Raw genomic sequence first — 16,492 nt, forward strand, 5'->3', positions numbered from 1 at the left:
CTGCATATATAATACAGCTAGCTGTCGGAATTGCTCTGTAGTAGATTTCTTATGAAAGTATCACTCTTGATGAAAAACCTGTATTTCAGAGCAACTGATTTAAGTGTTATTATTTCTGAAGGTCTTGCCAAAATTCTCATGACCTAACTTCTCTCTGAAGCAGGATTCAGAAAGAGGAAAGAAAGCTAAAGTATGTCTGGCATCATTGTTTACAGTAGTTCAGAGTACGTTCGCAGTTTTTTCTGATTATCACTCAAAATCAGATATGAAATTTTGGAATAAGCAAAAACAAAGCTTTCAGTTGTATCATTAAAGTAATTAGAGTCTCAGCAAAAGGAGTACGAGAAGTAGGAGTTCCTACACCATAGAGTACTTTCAGCAAGTGCTGCTTAGGCGTTGGACTTCTGAGATTGGGCGTAAACACAAAGTTTCTTGGGTATTTTTGGTTGTTTTGTTTTTTCTTGACCTTGAACCCAGAAAAATAGTGCATACAACATCTAGTTGCAATAATTTGCAGTCAGCTCTGCAATAGGATCTTTCTGCTCAGACTGTTCAGCTTGTAGGACTCATGAAGGCAGGTTGGAAGTTCGTTCTTCCAAAACGCTCTCAGACACATTTGTGCTACAAAATTTTACCAGTATGAAATTTTTTAAATAGTCATACTGATGCTGCTAATTCATTTTCATGTGTTTACCCTGGGCTGCCTTTACTGCTACATTCACTGTGCATCACACTCACCATGCATCAAGCCGTGCAGCAAAAATGTGTGAACGTTCTAGGTAGGTGTTGCAGTGCCCCTCCAGAGAGCACCCCGTTTTACCCTAATGTTAGGGGATAAGGGCTGACTTTTGGAGGCTCTGTCAGCCTGGAGATTACCTATGGAAGCATCAACAGGCTGTTGCTTCCAGCAGTATATGGCAGAGTCACAGCTTGGGGTGACGGTGAAGCGTTCTCAGGCACACCTCACTCACGTGTGCTATATGATGGGAGGTATTGTGGAGGGTGGGAAAGCACAGTTGCATCTACTGTGCAGATAGCGAGAGGGAACATCTTTAAAAGGGAAAATCAACTTTTCAGACTCTCCCTATAGAAATAATTTGTTTTCAAGAGAGAGACTCAAGCTAGCACACTTGACAGCACTGGCAAGCACCTGTGCCTTCCTAGGTCTCGCTCCACTCTTCTTCCAAACCAGAGTTATTAATGCAGCTCCTTCTTCATCTTGGCACTATTGCTGTGCTCTCAGCAAACACTTGCTCACTCTTCCTCTTTGATGCCACTTTTAGCATCATTAAATCCTGAGATAAGGGTTTAAACTTGCCCGCATCGTGGACACTGGTGCCAGTAGTTTCGGTGTCATCTAGAGGCACTACCTTGTCTCTGCCTGGAGTCCAGCAGGGAGTTTTACTTGTGTGGTCTTCACAGCACAACACACTAGTAATGCGCTCAAGCTTTGCCACAGAAGACAGAACACAAGGACACTGCCTCCGAATAAGCCGGTAGGAGGAGGGAATGGCTTGGTGCTTGATGCAGCTGAAGAAGTGGGTACCCACCACCTCTAGTAATTCAGCAGGAACTAGGACTGTCCAGCTAACTCAGCAGATTTAGGGCTGATGTAGAGGAGGTTTATGGAGGAGGCTTGGATGATGAGGGAATTGAGTGGCCAAAAGTGGCCATAGATCTGTCTTCTATGTGAGATAAAACTTCTTTCATCCATCATCAAGTAGATTTCATCATTCATCATGAAGTAGACTTCTAAAAAATTAGAAATCTCCTTTTTGTGGAAAAATTTAGTAACGTGATAAACTTCTTACTTTAGATGAAAATAAGGATGTCTTACACGAAGCAAAATACCTGAAATTAAATGCCCAGATTAGCGAATGAGCCGGATGAGGATTTTTATAGATAAAGTCAAGTCCTTTCTTTGTAAAATTCTTTGACTGCAAATGGAATTCTTCTGTGAACTTCTGTCATAAACCACTTCTTGTGATAGCCTCAAAAAATAACCTACACGTTGCAGACTCCTCTCTGGATTTTTGTATTTCAGATGCTGTGCTAGTGGAATAACTAACCTATTTTATTTTTATTTTTTATTTACTTTGTGATTTCTTTCTTGTAAAAAACAGCCTAAACTGTGGCTAGTTTTAATTTTTTTAATATAATAATCTATTTTTACATTGTCGAGAGTAGCTTGGGTAGAGCAAAGAATGACCACAATAAGTTTCATTCAAGTACACCATTTTAATTAATAATTGTAAAGAGATACCATAAATTCAGTATTTTAGCTACAAAAGCAAATACAGCTTTCCATTTTTAAGGAGGTAAGATACTGTACAAAAAGATTAGGCCATTTAAATTTTCCTATTTCATCTTTCTATGAAAAGCAGAGAAAGCAAATTGCAAATATTTAAAATGTCAAACTAATGGAAGTATAAATGATGAACAACTTGTAATGCATGCAAAAAGAAGCCATGGTTTGCTGTGGGACTGTGAAAAAAGAACTGAATAATTCATCGGGATAGAATAAATAAGAATATTTCAATGCAGCAGTTGCAGGTTTATTTATTGATGTACCTGGTATAAGTTCTTAAAACGTTCATTGGATAGAACAAGCTAGAAAATGTAATATACCTAAAACACTGAAAATGCTTTATTTCTGGTTTTGGGACTTCATTGCCCATCAGGGAAGAAAATCCCAAACAAATAAACATGAAAACAGAAAAAAACCCCAGTGCATTACATAACAAAAGATAGAAATTGAAGTTTCTGTAACACCTAGGACTGGACTATTGCAGAATGCCTATAACTACAATATTCTTAAAATTATTAAGCAGTACTTCAAATGTCAGTAAAACTGACCTACTATTATGGCCGCTCAAACTTTGCATCGTTCTGTCCTCCTTCCCACTCAGAAATACAGATGAGAGATGGTTTTGCAGAAGTGTCTGTAAACTGCATGCTGTAATCAAGTCTCAAATAATTAGGCCAATTAAAATCAACACATTGAATACCTCCCTGAAGCATCATGGTCCACAATCAAAAAATAGCCAACATCAGTAAATGAATTTAATTTTGAGTAACTAGCCTGAAGCAAAGAGCTAGTTCTCCTCTAGTTGAGACCTTTTTCTTCGGAAACCACAAGAACCAAGATCGAGTAAAGCAGTCTGGGTCACTTGTTGTGTAATCACCGCCACAAGACCTTGCTTTTCTTCCCCCTTCATCATCACAAATGATTCCTCCAATATCCATCCGATGATAGCGTTGCTCAGATCTTTTGGCCACCTTCAGGGCAGCTCTCCAGAATGGGACTTCAGTCCTCAAGCAGAGGCTTTCTGAGGAGCCTGTAGAAGCTCTCCAGTCTCATGTGTTGGCTTCATCCGGCTCCTTTCTATGTATCTTCTTCATCAACAAAGTTGTACAAAACCCACTCCTCCTAAGAAGTGGTTTCTTTGGAGCCATATCCCCTTCACAGAAATCAGCAGCACCTCTGAAAGTAATGCGTTTCGTTACATGTGTGAGGTAGACTTACAGTCATTCATTACTATGTCTGTAGCTCACTAGACAGAGAGTTGCTCTGTGCCCATTTTACCGGTCCTAGAGAGTTGCGTGTTGATCTCTGAGGTTCACCGAGGAACGAAGCTGGGTTCCTCTGGTATCAGTGCTAAGTCAGATTCAAAAACAGAGAAAAAAATTTAAAAGAAAAAAAAACCCACCACTATTGAGACAGTTATGAAAATGTTATCTTTAGGTATATGTCTTATTAAAGCCTTGTTAGGAGGTTTAGTGGCTAACATAAATCTTAACAGATACAATTTTAATCCTTTCCTCTCTTTTTTTTTAAACTGTTAAGTATATTTTACCATTTTTCTTTTTTGAAGTGATTTTCAAAGTGTGGGAAACGGCATGAACTCAGCGGGGGCAGATCCCTATATCCCTATTGGAGCACCGCATCCTGAGAAATTGTTCCCTCATTCTCTTACAAGCATCCTTTTGTAACCTGGGGGCTTCAGTAGAGGCCGCAGTTGAGGAGGACATCTAAGACCCATTGAGTGCATTAAGGCACTCTGACATGCATTAATGCCTAGTGTAGTTTAGTTTAAATAATATGAGCAGGAGTGAGGGAACCTGGGATGGGAGGCTTCTGAAAACAGGTCATGTATCAGAGGAGGTGTTGCTTAGCTTTTTCTGAGATCTCGCAACCTAACAGTATTTTGCCTATCTGACTTCATACTGTTGAGATGTGTTTGCCCAGTGATTTATTAGAGTCTGTTCAAATGCTTTATTCTGTAGCGTCAGCTCCATTGGACATATTACAGTGCATATTACACGGCCAGTAAAGATGGACACAGCTAAGGTAGCATAGGGGCAATCAGGAATTAGTATGCAAGGAGGGATGATATTGTAATAAGGTTCATCATTATTAGTGCCCCTTTAATGGGCTGCTCCTTCTTAGTCAGAGACTGCAGTGCAGGCTATTTTGGACGTTTTAAGATGCTCAGGCTTTTAACATCATTGATTTTCTCAATCTGTGTGTTGTCATTCTTCATCTAGAAAACCTGTACATATGGAAGTAAGATCCAATATACTTCACTAAAACTGTGTCTGCAGCTATTCATGATTTTAGTGGACATTGTTACCCGATGCTCAGTTTAAACAGGTCATTTTTTTTCTTAAAAAAAAAAGCCAAAAACTTTCTCTTCTGTTTTCCTTTGGAAATGTAGATAATCTGGAAGTAATTAGTGGACATTCACAGAAGCCATAAAAAGAAAGGAAGGGTAACAAAATTATTTTCTTCCTCAGGAGTTATTTCTTTGCATTCATACCACTTGCTTATTTCCCCCTCTGTCTGGGAGGCCAAGAGACTGCAACAGACCTGAGAGAAGGACCTGAGATCTTCCAGGGAATCGCATTATTTTGCATGCGTCTAAGCAGCATCATACTCCAGTCTCATGAACTTCAGGCAGTGCCTAAAGAATGACAGTGGCTAGCAGAGAACCGTCTTTATTTGCTACAGCTTTATAGGCTGGTTTGGTTGGTTTGTGGTAGCCTCTCATGAGAAGGTGTTATGATTCAAAAGTGTTTGCTGTGTCCAACTCACCTGACTGGCTTTTTCTGTCAATTGCAATTATATAGTATTTTAACACTGATCCTGCAGACCAGATCCTTGCGTAAATAAGACCCTTTATTATGGAGTTTTCTAGTGGGTCAAAGTCTTGCACTCAGTTCTGAAGCCAGCACTTTCTGCAGTCTTTGTATTTTAATGATATGTTCTAGACTTTTGTTTGGAAAGAACATACAGCTTAGAAGCTAAATATGCTACTGCTAGTTGTTCAGAAATTTGATTCTAAAGCACAGCTTAAGCCATTGAAAAATCTGTGGTAATTAACTGAATATTTCCTTTCTGCTTGGTTTAAAAAGGTCAGCCCTTCTTTGTGCCAGTTTTCAAATCTTTCCAGCATTATTCTTTAATTTCCTAGATAGCGTGCCAAACACCTGGAAATAAAATTTACGGATCTGCATCTTTTGGATATCAAGTGTGAGCGTACAATAGAGTGACAAGTTAATAAACATAAGCCATTCATATTCTGTAGGGCAGATATTGGCAGGTCATTAGTAAGCTGCAAGTGGCTCTCAATGCATTGTGTGTGCATGAGTACTTTTACAGAACGTTGTAAGCCTTTATAGGTGATTCAGCCTTATGCCCTACAGAAAGATATTGCAGGAAGGAAGACTGCTAGAAATTAAAAGTAATTGAGGTTCCAATACATGACAACAATAACAGTTTGGCTTCCCTTTTTGTGATGATCTCCTGCTTGTAAATTGCCAGAAGCAATGTTCTTTACTTGCTTATTCCAACTGAGGGATTTGCAAAGGTAACTAATTTCATCCTCTGATTCACTTCTTAGAAATCCCTTTTTTCTTTTCCCTTCCAAAAACGTAACCTGAATTCTTCTGATTTGTCATGGTGGTTATTTTTGGGGTTGGTAAAATCATAAGCATTACCAGCAGAATCGTGAGCATTCCTTTTTGTACTGTAACAGAATCCTGTTTTGAAGCTTGATGTAGTTCTGAAAGAATATTACAGTCTGCTGAAATTATCTTTAAAGTGCTTGGAAATTGCTGATAAAATGCATAAATTAATTACTTTATACTATATGTATATCCTTGTGCATGTGTGAGGATGTTTATACGCATGATACAAGAAAAAGTGTGCAAGTTACATTCACATTTGTATATATATAGACACGCTCAGATGCAATATATTTTAAAAATCTAGTCAAGATTTATCTAATTGATGCATATTTGTATATCCATGCAATCTATAGCATCCTTCCCCTCAATATACGTTTGTTATTTTAACAAATCGTTATACTTGTATAAATGAAGACTAAACACTATACAATTTTAATTTACCTTCAGATGAAACAATGGCATTATGACATATCCAGAGAATTAGTTTCTGCATTTTGGTCAGGTTTTGGGGGTTTTTTTGGTTTGGGTTTTTTTTGGGGGGTTTAATGCCTACCATGCAATGACAAAGGTTTATTCTCCCTTTGTTCTTTTCAGAGTGCTGCAGCAGCTCCCAGCCCAGTGCTAGGAAACATTCCCCCAGGAGATGGCATGCCAGTAGGTCCTGTACCACCGGGTTTTTTTCAGGTATTCAGAAAAATTACGATTACAGGAATTTTAGGATAGAAAATCCTCCGTAATACTGTTTACAAGTCTGTAGAAAAGGTCCTGTTCTAAACTATGTCTCACTAAATGGTGCAATACTTGGGAGTTTATTTTTTAGCAAAAGTGAATAGGTGGAAAGGAAGGGATCTCTCTGACTGACAAGTATTCATTCATGAAATAGTACAGCACAACTCATTTCAGAATTTCAAGGATAAGAAATGGTGCCAGTTTATGAGTGGAGAGTGAAAATGCTTGAATATAATTTTAAAATAATTTCTTATGGTAATATACATATATTGCATTGAAACTTTAAAGTAAGAACGTTGTTGGTCATGTTTAGCTCTGTGGTAAAGCCACAGGCCAGATTTTTAAGATGTTGAAGTTTCAGTGGGAATTAGACCTAGGCAGTTAAGAATGTCCCACTGAGCATCTCCTTGCACATGGAAGATCTCAGCCCTAATGCCTAAAAAAACAAGCCAAGGATTTAGACTGTGTGTTGCTTCTATTAAGTTTTGTCATAAATGAAACTAAATACCCAGTTAGCACTTTGGACATTAACAGTACAGAATACTATGAAGGAAAAAGTGGCGGCTTTTAGTGCAAGGCCAACGTAACAGTTGTAATCCAAGATTGGACTGCTCCTATGAGCGAGCTTGCACCTCCTCTTCACCAAAGCTCGGTTGTTTTTCTCCACACTGGCAAACTACTGTGGCTGTGCAGCAGGAGCAAAAAGTAGCAGCATCTCTAGCATTGAAACAGCTCTTCAGGAAGAACAGAGATTTCCATTTCACATACTTGATCTCATGATGTGAAAGAAACAACCCAGATTTCTAGGATTGTGATGTGGGGAGAACATTGTGATAGGTTGTTGTGTAAAAACCAAGTGCTGAAATCCAGGTAGAGACCAGTGTCTTTTTCCTTCTTCCCTGAGACACATAGACAGAAGAAGCATATTTCATCTGGAAAAAAAGAAGAAATGTTTTAATTTTTTTTTTTATCCAAATGGTGGTTCTACAAAAATGGCAGGATGTCAGCAGTCTTTATTTACACTGTATGTAAGTGACAACATTATTTGTGTGGTCTTTTCCCAGTCACAGAGGGAAAAACTGCTATCTACAGTATTGATACCTACGTAAAGAAACCCTGAACCTGGCATGAGTATGTTCTTTCCTTCATCAACTCAAAAACTGAGGCGTGATTTTTAATACATGAATGAAAAGATATTTGCAAGTGAAGTAGAAAATATCTTGCTATTGCCAGTCACAAAATCCTCAGGAGTTGGCAGAACTGATTAATTATTTTATTTCTGCTTTTGCTGTTTTGAACAGCTGGTTAGGTAGATTTTTTTAAACACAATTTTATCTTAATTTTTGTTTTGTATAAATATTTCACTTTTTCTCATTTTAGCCGCCCACTCCAGTTGTAATGTAAAAGGAATTAAAGTTTAAAGTTTTTTTCTTTTATTGTCTTTGAGGACAATTAAGAGCAGGAAGGGGCACAGATAGGGCAAGTATGTGAAGTATAGAGGAAAGAGTAACTATTTTAAAGATTTTGCAGGAGGAGGGTGTGGGAGTTTTGTTTTTAGAAGTGTGAAAAGACTTCTAGCCACTCTAGATCTTTAAAGATGTAAGAAGGGCAATTTGATAGAAAGTTAAGTATGGGTAAACTTTCCTTGTCTGTCAGTGTGTGACTTCAGTCTTACTTGAAGTCCCACCAACAGCCTGCTCTCTTTGCAAGGCCTGAGATTGAAAATGAACAGAGGAAAATACACTTTCAGTGTAACACAGTTTGTGACATTAATCAGAGCTATCATCAACTCAACAGCACGGCCAATGAGTCTTCTGCAAGGCAGGTTCCAAGAGCTGGTCTGCACAGTCTGGTCTGGACTCCTCCAGACATCACCCTTCACCTCTCCTTGAAACTGCTGGGTCTGTGCCATTGTGTCTCTCTGCAACGTGCAATACTCAAGATTAGTCCCTTACAGTTTTAGCTGATAGAGATCTGCTTTCCTCAGATGGATGGCCTTGTCAACAGAACAGACATTTTTCAAGAGATTATTAGTTTGTGCTGTAGTCATCTGCTTAAGAATATACATAAAGAAATAACATGCTAGTTAGCAAATCCAACTGCAGGTTCAATAGCAGGTACATTGATATGGTTGGGAGCAATCCCAGCAAGGGGAGCTAAGCCAAAATCCAGTCAGTTGCATAACAGTGTGCTGAAACTGTAAGGTGTGTATAAAGCAAATATGTACAGACAGTCCATGACAACGTGTTGTGGTGTTGGAGTGAATGTTGTCAAGAAGCAGCTAATATCTGGTTGTATTACCTTCAGACAGAGCTGAATCTTACCGATGTCAATTTATCTAAGGATAAGAAAATGTATTGGCAGACATAGCCATGTATGTGAACCTTGAAAACAGAGGAGCATCATCTGCTGCCATAAAAAGCAGATGAAATGACAAGCAAGAAAGAGAAACTCGTGATCAAAACTTCCTACTTCCTTCATAGGTGCTTTCTTTCTAGTACACCTTTAACTAGACAATCAGTTTCTGTATACTCTTCTGCAATTCCTCTGATCCCAGCTGATCACAAGAATAAACCAAATCACAGAAAACATGTTCCTCTGTCTTGGTCTGAATACTGACAAACTTCAGCCTTGCTATGAACTGCCAGTCTTCTTTCACTGAGAGTTTGGAATTTAGGCCTGCAACTCACTCCTAGATTACGAAAGTGAACAGTTTTGTTTTTTAAGAGTCAGAAGATTATAGAAACAGTGGAAGAATGGTGCTTATATCTATATTTAATTCACTAGAACTTTGCACTACAAAAACATTGTAACATTTAAACTTTTTGCAAGCTGAAATTTATCTAGAAGGTTATCCTGGAATAATAAGGATGCCTTTTGTTGCTTTCAAGAAATGTTTGGATTGGCCTAAGCTAAAGCTGTTGACAGCCAATACCTTCCAGCTCTGCATGGTTAAGTCAGAATTCCTAGACGATTTAAAGTATTTTCATTTCTCGTCAGTACTGGCTCTTCGTTTTGCACTGCAACTCTATTCCGGCGTGCGGCACTAGCCATTGACTGGGATGTAAGCAAAATGGATGCTCTTGCTGCTGCAGTTGCTTCTTATCAGACAGGTCAGGGGAAGGTGGCAACCTAGGTGGGGACTGTGCTGGGAACCAAGAAACGTTACCTGGGTTCCAGTTTTATTGGCACTGCTGAACACTAGCATTATTTCTGTGACCTTTATTTTTTATAAAAGAAAATAGATTTATTTTATTTTTTATAAAAGAAAATAATGTAGTACACTAGTATAGCACATGGAGGTACATAAATATGGGAGAAGTATGGTTTCTCAGACAGTATCTGGTAAAACTCTGCTCTTCGTAAAATGAGGTTTTCATGTATACGTAGGCCACTAGCACTGATATTAATTAGCGGTCTCTGGCATTTTATGCCTGGTCCACAGAGGTGGAGTTCTGAAGCCAGCAGTTAAATTGGCCTTGTATTTCTCAGTACTTGTATTTTTATACTTCAATTCAGGTGATGGATCATGATCACTACAGTGCTGACAGTCCAAAATGCAACACCTTACAATGATACAGTGAAAGGAAGGTGATAGAGTTGTGCACAACTATTACCATCAACTAAATGACTTTTTGTTGAAAAGATAATTGTTTACAGTGTCAAAAATGAAATTTGAAAAGTCAAGAAAACAGGTTTATGTGGAGGTACGATGTGTCTCAATTTCATCTACCAGTGTGTACGTATTTTAATGCAACTCTAAATCTCATAGCTAAATTTTTTTTTGTCCTCATCTTCTTTCAGTACGTGGAATAGGTGATACTCTGGAAATAAATTGGGGTTATGCAGTAGCTGAATCTGCTTGTGGTTCATTAGCAGCAAAACTAAATGTGTGGGACTACAGGAGGAGCGAAGACAATAGTTCTGTCATACAAGACTCTTAAACTCCAATGGGAGAACCCAATCAAGTTTTAGGGTTGATTTTGTCTCAGGCTGAAGTAATGGGTCAAGTGCGGTTCAATGAGGGTGATGTCTGGTGGGTCAGTGCTTCTGATAAGTTGCTTTCTTAAATACGGAGCCTCAGAGAACGATAATGGTTGGGAGTCAAGAGTGTGAGCCTGGACGCTAAAAAACAATGGGCAATTCATCCCTAAGTTACCCACGTTTTTCCTGGGTAACCCACGATAAGTCATTTCAATTCTCTTTCTTCACGTTTCTCCACCTGTTAAAACAGAATGTCGTAAGTGATGATCCTTTTAAAAGGTTATTTATTACTTGGGCAACAGGAGTCATAAAACTGTATTACATTGCGTAAGCGTAAGATGGCTGTATATGTTTCTGAAATGCTCATCTAACTCCAGTCTGAGTCTTGAAATACATCATCAGTTTGCCAGTTTTCCCCTCTAGACCACATCCTGTACATGAAGCTAAGGTGTGAGGAAGGCACTTAGCTACCTATGTTAATAAAATAAAGTAATTTAGCACATTTTCTGTGCCATTTTTTAGCATCAGAGTTACTCTGTTGTTAGTTTCTTCGTATGGCCATCCACAGAGATCAACGTGACCTAGTCTTCATCTCTCTTTTTGGAGTCCTATCTGATACTGAAATAGTAGGGCAACTGGAGGACTGAATAAGATTATAATAATTATTTACCTTTGGGTCTAGACATTAGAGGATGCATATAATGACACAGCCAAAGCTTTACACAAGGTTCTAATAAACTCATTTACGGTGACTTAAATTCATCCACTTGTGATCAAAGAGGATTAGGTCATAGGACTCAAAGACTCTCAGATTTTCACATTGAATCCTACTTCCAGTTTCTGGCCTGAGGACAACCAGCATTTTTCACCAGGGTTGGTTCTGTGCAGTACAGAACTATTACTTGTGAAAGCCCTCTTAGAAAGAGGCAGAGCAAGTCCTTCAAAGTGTTCAGTATTAGCCTCACTCCCTTCTTCTTGAGGACAGTGAGATCGGAAAAAAAAATCATGTTTTATACTTGCACATCATGGTATGGTATGCATTTAGAAAATAACAACATGAGCATTCGGAAATGTCGTCACAGAAATTTTGAAGCCCAGATACGCTTCTGTTCCACGGCACACGCCAGTGTGCCCATGTGAAGCATGAGGGTTGTGTTCAGGTGTAAACCGCTGCTCTTCAGGTATTGAAGTGCTGGCCCGTTTCCATCCATCTCTTCACTGACCTTTAAATCGGCTAAAAGATTTGAGATATGTTACATTTATATTTTTGCATATCAAATAAATATTTATTTGATCTTTGTGGACAATATCAGCTTTAGTAAGCAAATAAACAGAGGCCAGAGGGAAGTTTGGAGCTTGTGTTCATTGAAGTAATTTGAATTTTTAAACAGAATGAAAAGTATTGATTTCACAGGATTTTATTTGCCTTTTAGTTACTTCTCCGATTTTAACACACCTAAATGCAGAGTTAGACCCATGGTTTGGGTTGGAAGGGACCTTTAAAAGTCATCTAGTCCAACCCCCCTGCAATGAGCAGGGACATCTTCAACTAGATCAGGTTACTCAGAAGTTCTAGTTTCTAATCCAGTGGAATTCATCATGTTTCTCCAAGTTAGTGGCAACTAGCACTGCTGAATATCTGACCTTGGTTGCTTACTTTTGCACTGCAATTATGAGAAACATTTAAATGCATATTTAATTAACCTTAGTTATCTTTATCTCTTATTACGTGGTTGACCAAAAGTTTGCCATGACTGCATCTGTATAAGGAACCTGTCTGCTTTTTAAAGGCACTTGGGCAGGTAACAACATTGGGTTTGTACTTAACTCACCTGAGAGACACTGCTGAACTCGTCAAGTGCCAACTGAGATTTAGAGGAAGGAGGTTGTTTGATAATTGACAGTTCACTTGTTTAATGTGGTAATTTTTTTGAAAGTTAAAATCTGCCACAGACTTTACCTTTTCACATATAAGTAAAGTGCTCTTTCTTTTAAATGCATTACTTTTTTTTCAGCAAATTTGTTATAATTTTTTCTAATTGAGCTTACCACTAAACCTTTTTTCCATAGTGCATATATATTCTAAAGGAATTGTCAAGTAGTTTGCTTCATTCACCCATTTGTGATCATCAGATATACTTGAAATGGCATGGGAAGAATGTGTCGACACCATGTTTGAAATACAAATGTTACATATTCCTCTTATATAAAGGGAAAAAAAACCAACAGACCAAACCCAACCCACCAAAGTAATGTAAGGCTGTCATGCCATCTAGTGGCAGTTGTTTATTCTTATTTTAGCTCAATCTATATTTTTCTAATGTATTATTTTTAGCCTTGTTGTGCCTTAGTAGAGCTGACCTAATGCCTTATGAGAGCATCATTGCAGTAAGACGTGAGCAGAAAGAACATTTCCATTTCTCTTCCTGCCTCGCATTACTATTTGCTATAAAAAAATGAGTTTAAATAGCATTTAGATGGTGAAAATAAGCAAAGTAAGTTAGTGAATTAAAAATCAATAACAACACACACCTCTTGCTTTTTGAAACAGAAATAGTGAACTATTGATATATAAAATGGAATTGTAAGCTTCTGTGTAAGGCTGTAAAATATCTGTATAATGCACTATTTAAATTTATATTTACAATATTTATAGTAAAGTCATGGTATGATATATTTTTTAAAAATAGAGCTTGTATTATGGATTTGATAAATGCAGCATTTGATTTAAAAAGTTAAATCTTTGCTATATACCCCCTAGAAAACTAACAAGCAAAATCATGATTGAGCTGTTTTCCAAGGGGAAGTATAGAATATCTGCTCCTCTTTAAAAGTCATTGGTCGAAGTCTCGCAAACAAATACGGATGACACCTTTACATCTCCTCTGATTCCACAACAGCTAAGGTTAAACCAGCCCATTTGTGGTTTCACTCAGTCCTTGCACTCACTTTAATCTAGCTCACGTGTATTAGTGTCCCAGAAACTGTTGCACTGGCCAGGGATGTGCTGGGTACGTGATCCTCTGCCTCAGCCCCTTCACACTCACAGAACATCTTCCCAGATACTGCTTATTTGAACAAGCATCCAGCAGTAAGGAAGATGTGGAGAGAGAAATCCTGCAGCGTCCCTTTAAAGCCATTTTGGAGTGGCTGTGTTGCTTCTATGAATTGTCCACTGAGGGGTTGTTGTTTGCACAAGGAATGAGAATTCCTAATTCCAGCTGCTAAATTACATGACTAAAGCTAGAAGATGCAGGTATCTCTCAGACTGGTCTTTGCATGACCATAACGTGTATCTATATGAATTTCAAAAAGTTTTGTTTCTTTTTAAACCCCTTTGAACTCTTTCAACTATTGTATTCCCCTAACACTCACATAGTTTCCTGGTTTTCCAGGATATTACCAGTTTTTATCCCCCATCTTCAAACAGCCATACTTTGGTATGGTAGCATGGTAGCATCCTGCTTCGTCACTTTCCTTTCACTGCTGATCCTCACGTTTTCCCCACTTTGGCAGCATTGCCTGTACTTTTTTTTTTTTAAACTAAAATGTACAAACCATTAAAAATGAACTGGAGAATGACTGCAAAATTAGCTGGATTTGCTACATGTTCACACCGATCCTAAATTCCAGTGGAGCAAATAAGGTAATTGCAGGTGAAGGAGTGAAAAGTTGAAGAATTGGGCCGTGAGCAGAGCAGATACGGTGAAGTCCCAGAAGCTTGAAAAGCATCATGGACTGTTACAACATTACTGTGAGCGAATGAAACATCACCAAAGCTACAAATACAGCTTGTGAGTAAAGCTAGCAGCTTTGGTAGGCCTTGAAGAGCTTTGAAAATAGATTTAAAGGGGATTTTTTTCCCCTGGGTTTGTATAATTAATGTTAGTAAGAAGAATTTTATTGTATTTTTGGAATCTCCATTGTTTGTAAACACGTCCACCGCAGTATAGCAGACTGACACCCACTGGGAATACTCAAGTGCATAAAATCATGTGTATGTCTAATTCTTTGCAGAATTGGAATCTGTACATTTTTGTCCATGCCAGTATCATGCTGTATTTTAAAATACTTTAATTTTTAAAATTGACTTTTTAGACTAGCGTGAGAGGGGATTAGCATCTCGAAAGATCTGTAAGTAGTTTGTGTTTGTTCCTCTCTTTTTTGTTCGTTTTCTCTAAATACCAGGAATAAAGTCAACTTTAAAAAGATAAAGGTGTCTGACATCTGCTGGCTTTGATAATTCTATCCTGCAGTTGTGGTAATGGTTTTACTGCTTGTAACTGTTAGAACAAATTAAAACTGCTCAGCTTGAGTAGCTAAATAAGCTCTGAGCTCATGCTTCCCCTGCCTCCCCTTCCACGTGTACATCTCAAGCAGCCACAGACCCGCTGCTAGTTGTGGGGTGGTGCAAAGGGAAGAGGTGGACTTGGGCACAAGTCATTTACCTAGGAGATCTGTTCTGAACTTTATAATCTTATCCTGAAAATGAAAGTTCTCTGTTTGTGAGATAAACCTCGAAAATTTAAGTGTACTGACCATACACCAAAACTGGCATTATAGTTGCCGTTGAAGTGATACTAAAGAGTAGGGGAAGGGTTGTCATTTATATATGATGCTTCCTTCTGCTGAGGTTAATTCAGTTCCTGTCATAGTCTGACTCTTGCTTTTTACGTGAGCCACAAGTGCTTGGGTTTGAAGCCAAAATCCTTGGATGATGATAATACATGTAGCTTTGAAATAATATATTTATTAAATATAACAGCAGGAATAACAGACTCCAGCTTGTCGTTGTCAAAGTTGTTCCAAAAAATCAATCGTATATCATAATCAGGGGTGACTAGAAGGTTTACTAAATTTAAGGAAATGCTTTCTCAGGCTTAGTGATCTGTGTGTGATGTCTGAATTCTAAAAGCACAGTTTGTTTATTTTTTTAAAAAAGGTGATACTTCTTGATGTTTTAGTTTTAGCTTGTCAGGTTTGAAATACTCTATTTTCTGTGGTACGTGCATTTAATAAAAATAAAGGTAAGAACTATTAACCTGGTTTGAAATGCGTGTAGGTAATAGCCCTTCTGAAATTGCATTTCTTTAAAAATTTCCATTAAATATCACGTGCAGAACTTAACCCCTTTCTCTCCCACTTGCTAAATCTTCTTGAGAGTGAGATAATGGTATTTCCCACAAAGTGAGACAGATGTAATAACAGTACAATTCCTAAAGATCATCTGTCATCAAAATGAGTATTATTTACTTTCTTCAATTTCTGCAGAAGTAGCCAGGTGAGTGGGCAGATTCTGCTTTTAGCATCACAGAGAAATGCTTAGCTAGGGACAAAGGTTTTTGTTTTTTTTTTTAAAGAGGTTTTGTTTCTTCGTTTTTCTGTGCAGAGTGTGCAAGGTATGTATTGCAGTATTCTTTCATATGGTGGAATGAGTCCTGTATTTCTTGACCAGGGATAAAGCATTAATTTTGTTTGAAATGCTATTATTCTTGTAACTTTTGGAATTTTAGATGTGGACAGACAGATGTCTGTGGAAGGCTTTTCGATTTTTTTAAAAAAAATTTTAATTTTGCTCTATACTCTAAATTAAATCAAACCTCTTACTGTTGCTATTTATAGGTTGCTGGAGCATGTCAGGCTGCTCTTAGAAAACCATAAATATGGAAATTATTTTTTTCAGGGATCTTCATCTGAAACACAGAGAAGAACTTGCTTATGGAAACAGGTTTTGGTCATCAGGAAAGGCCAACGCAGAGAGAAATCCTGTCTCAGTGCTGAGAATCTAACATGATTTTATGTGAAATAG

General features: G+C 38.0%; 1 protein-coding gene across 22 annotated transcripts in view; it reads left to right on the forward strand.

Annotated features, from left to right (window-relative positions):
• Positions 1-16,492, forward strand: part of SSBP2 (single stranded DNA binding protein 2) — a 188,493-nt gene that overhangs the window by 123,863 nt on the left and 48,138 nt on the right. For 17 of the 22 annotated variants that reach the window (XM_050912629.1, XM_050912642.1, XM_050912634.1 and 14 more), the window contains one exon: positions 6,565-6,654. The exons of the other annotated variants lie outside the window; for them this stretch is intronic. In XM_050912629.1, the coding sequence (XP_050768586.1) occupies positions 6,565-6,654 (90 nt within the window). The remainder of the gene's footprint in view (positions 1-6,564; positions 6,655-16,492) is intronic. 22 annotated transcript variants of the gene reach the window in all.

Source organism: Gymnogyps californianus, chromosome Z, assembly GCF_018139145.2.
Source record: "Gymnogyps californianus isolate 813 chromosome Z, ASM1813914v2, whole genome shotgun sequence".
NCBI classification, from domain to species: Eukaryota; Metazoa; Chordata; class Aves; order Accipitriformes; family Cathartidae; genus Gymnogyps; species Gymnogyps californianus.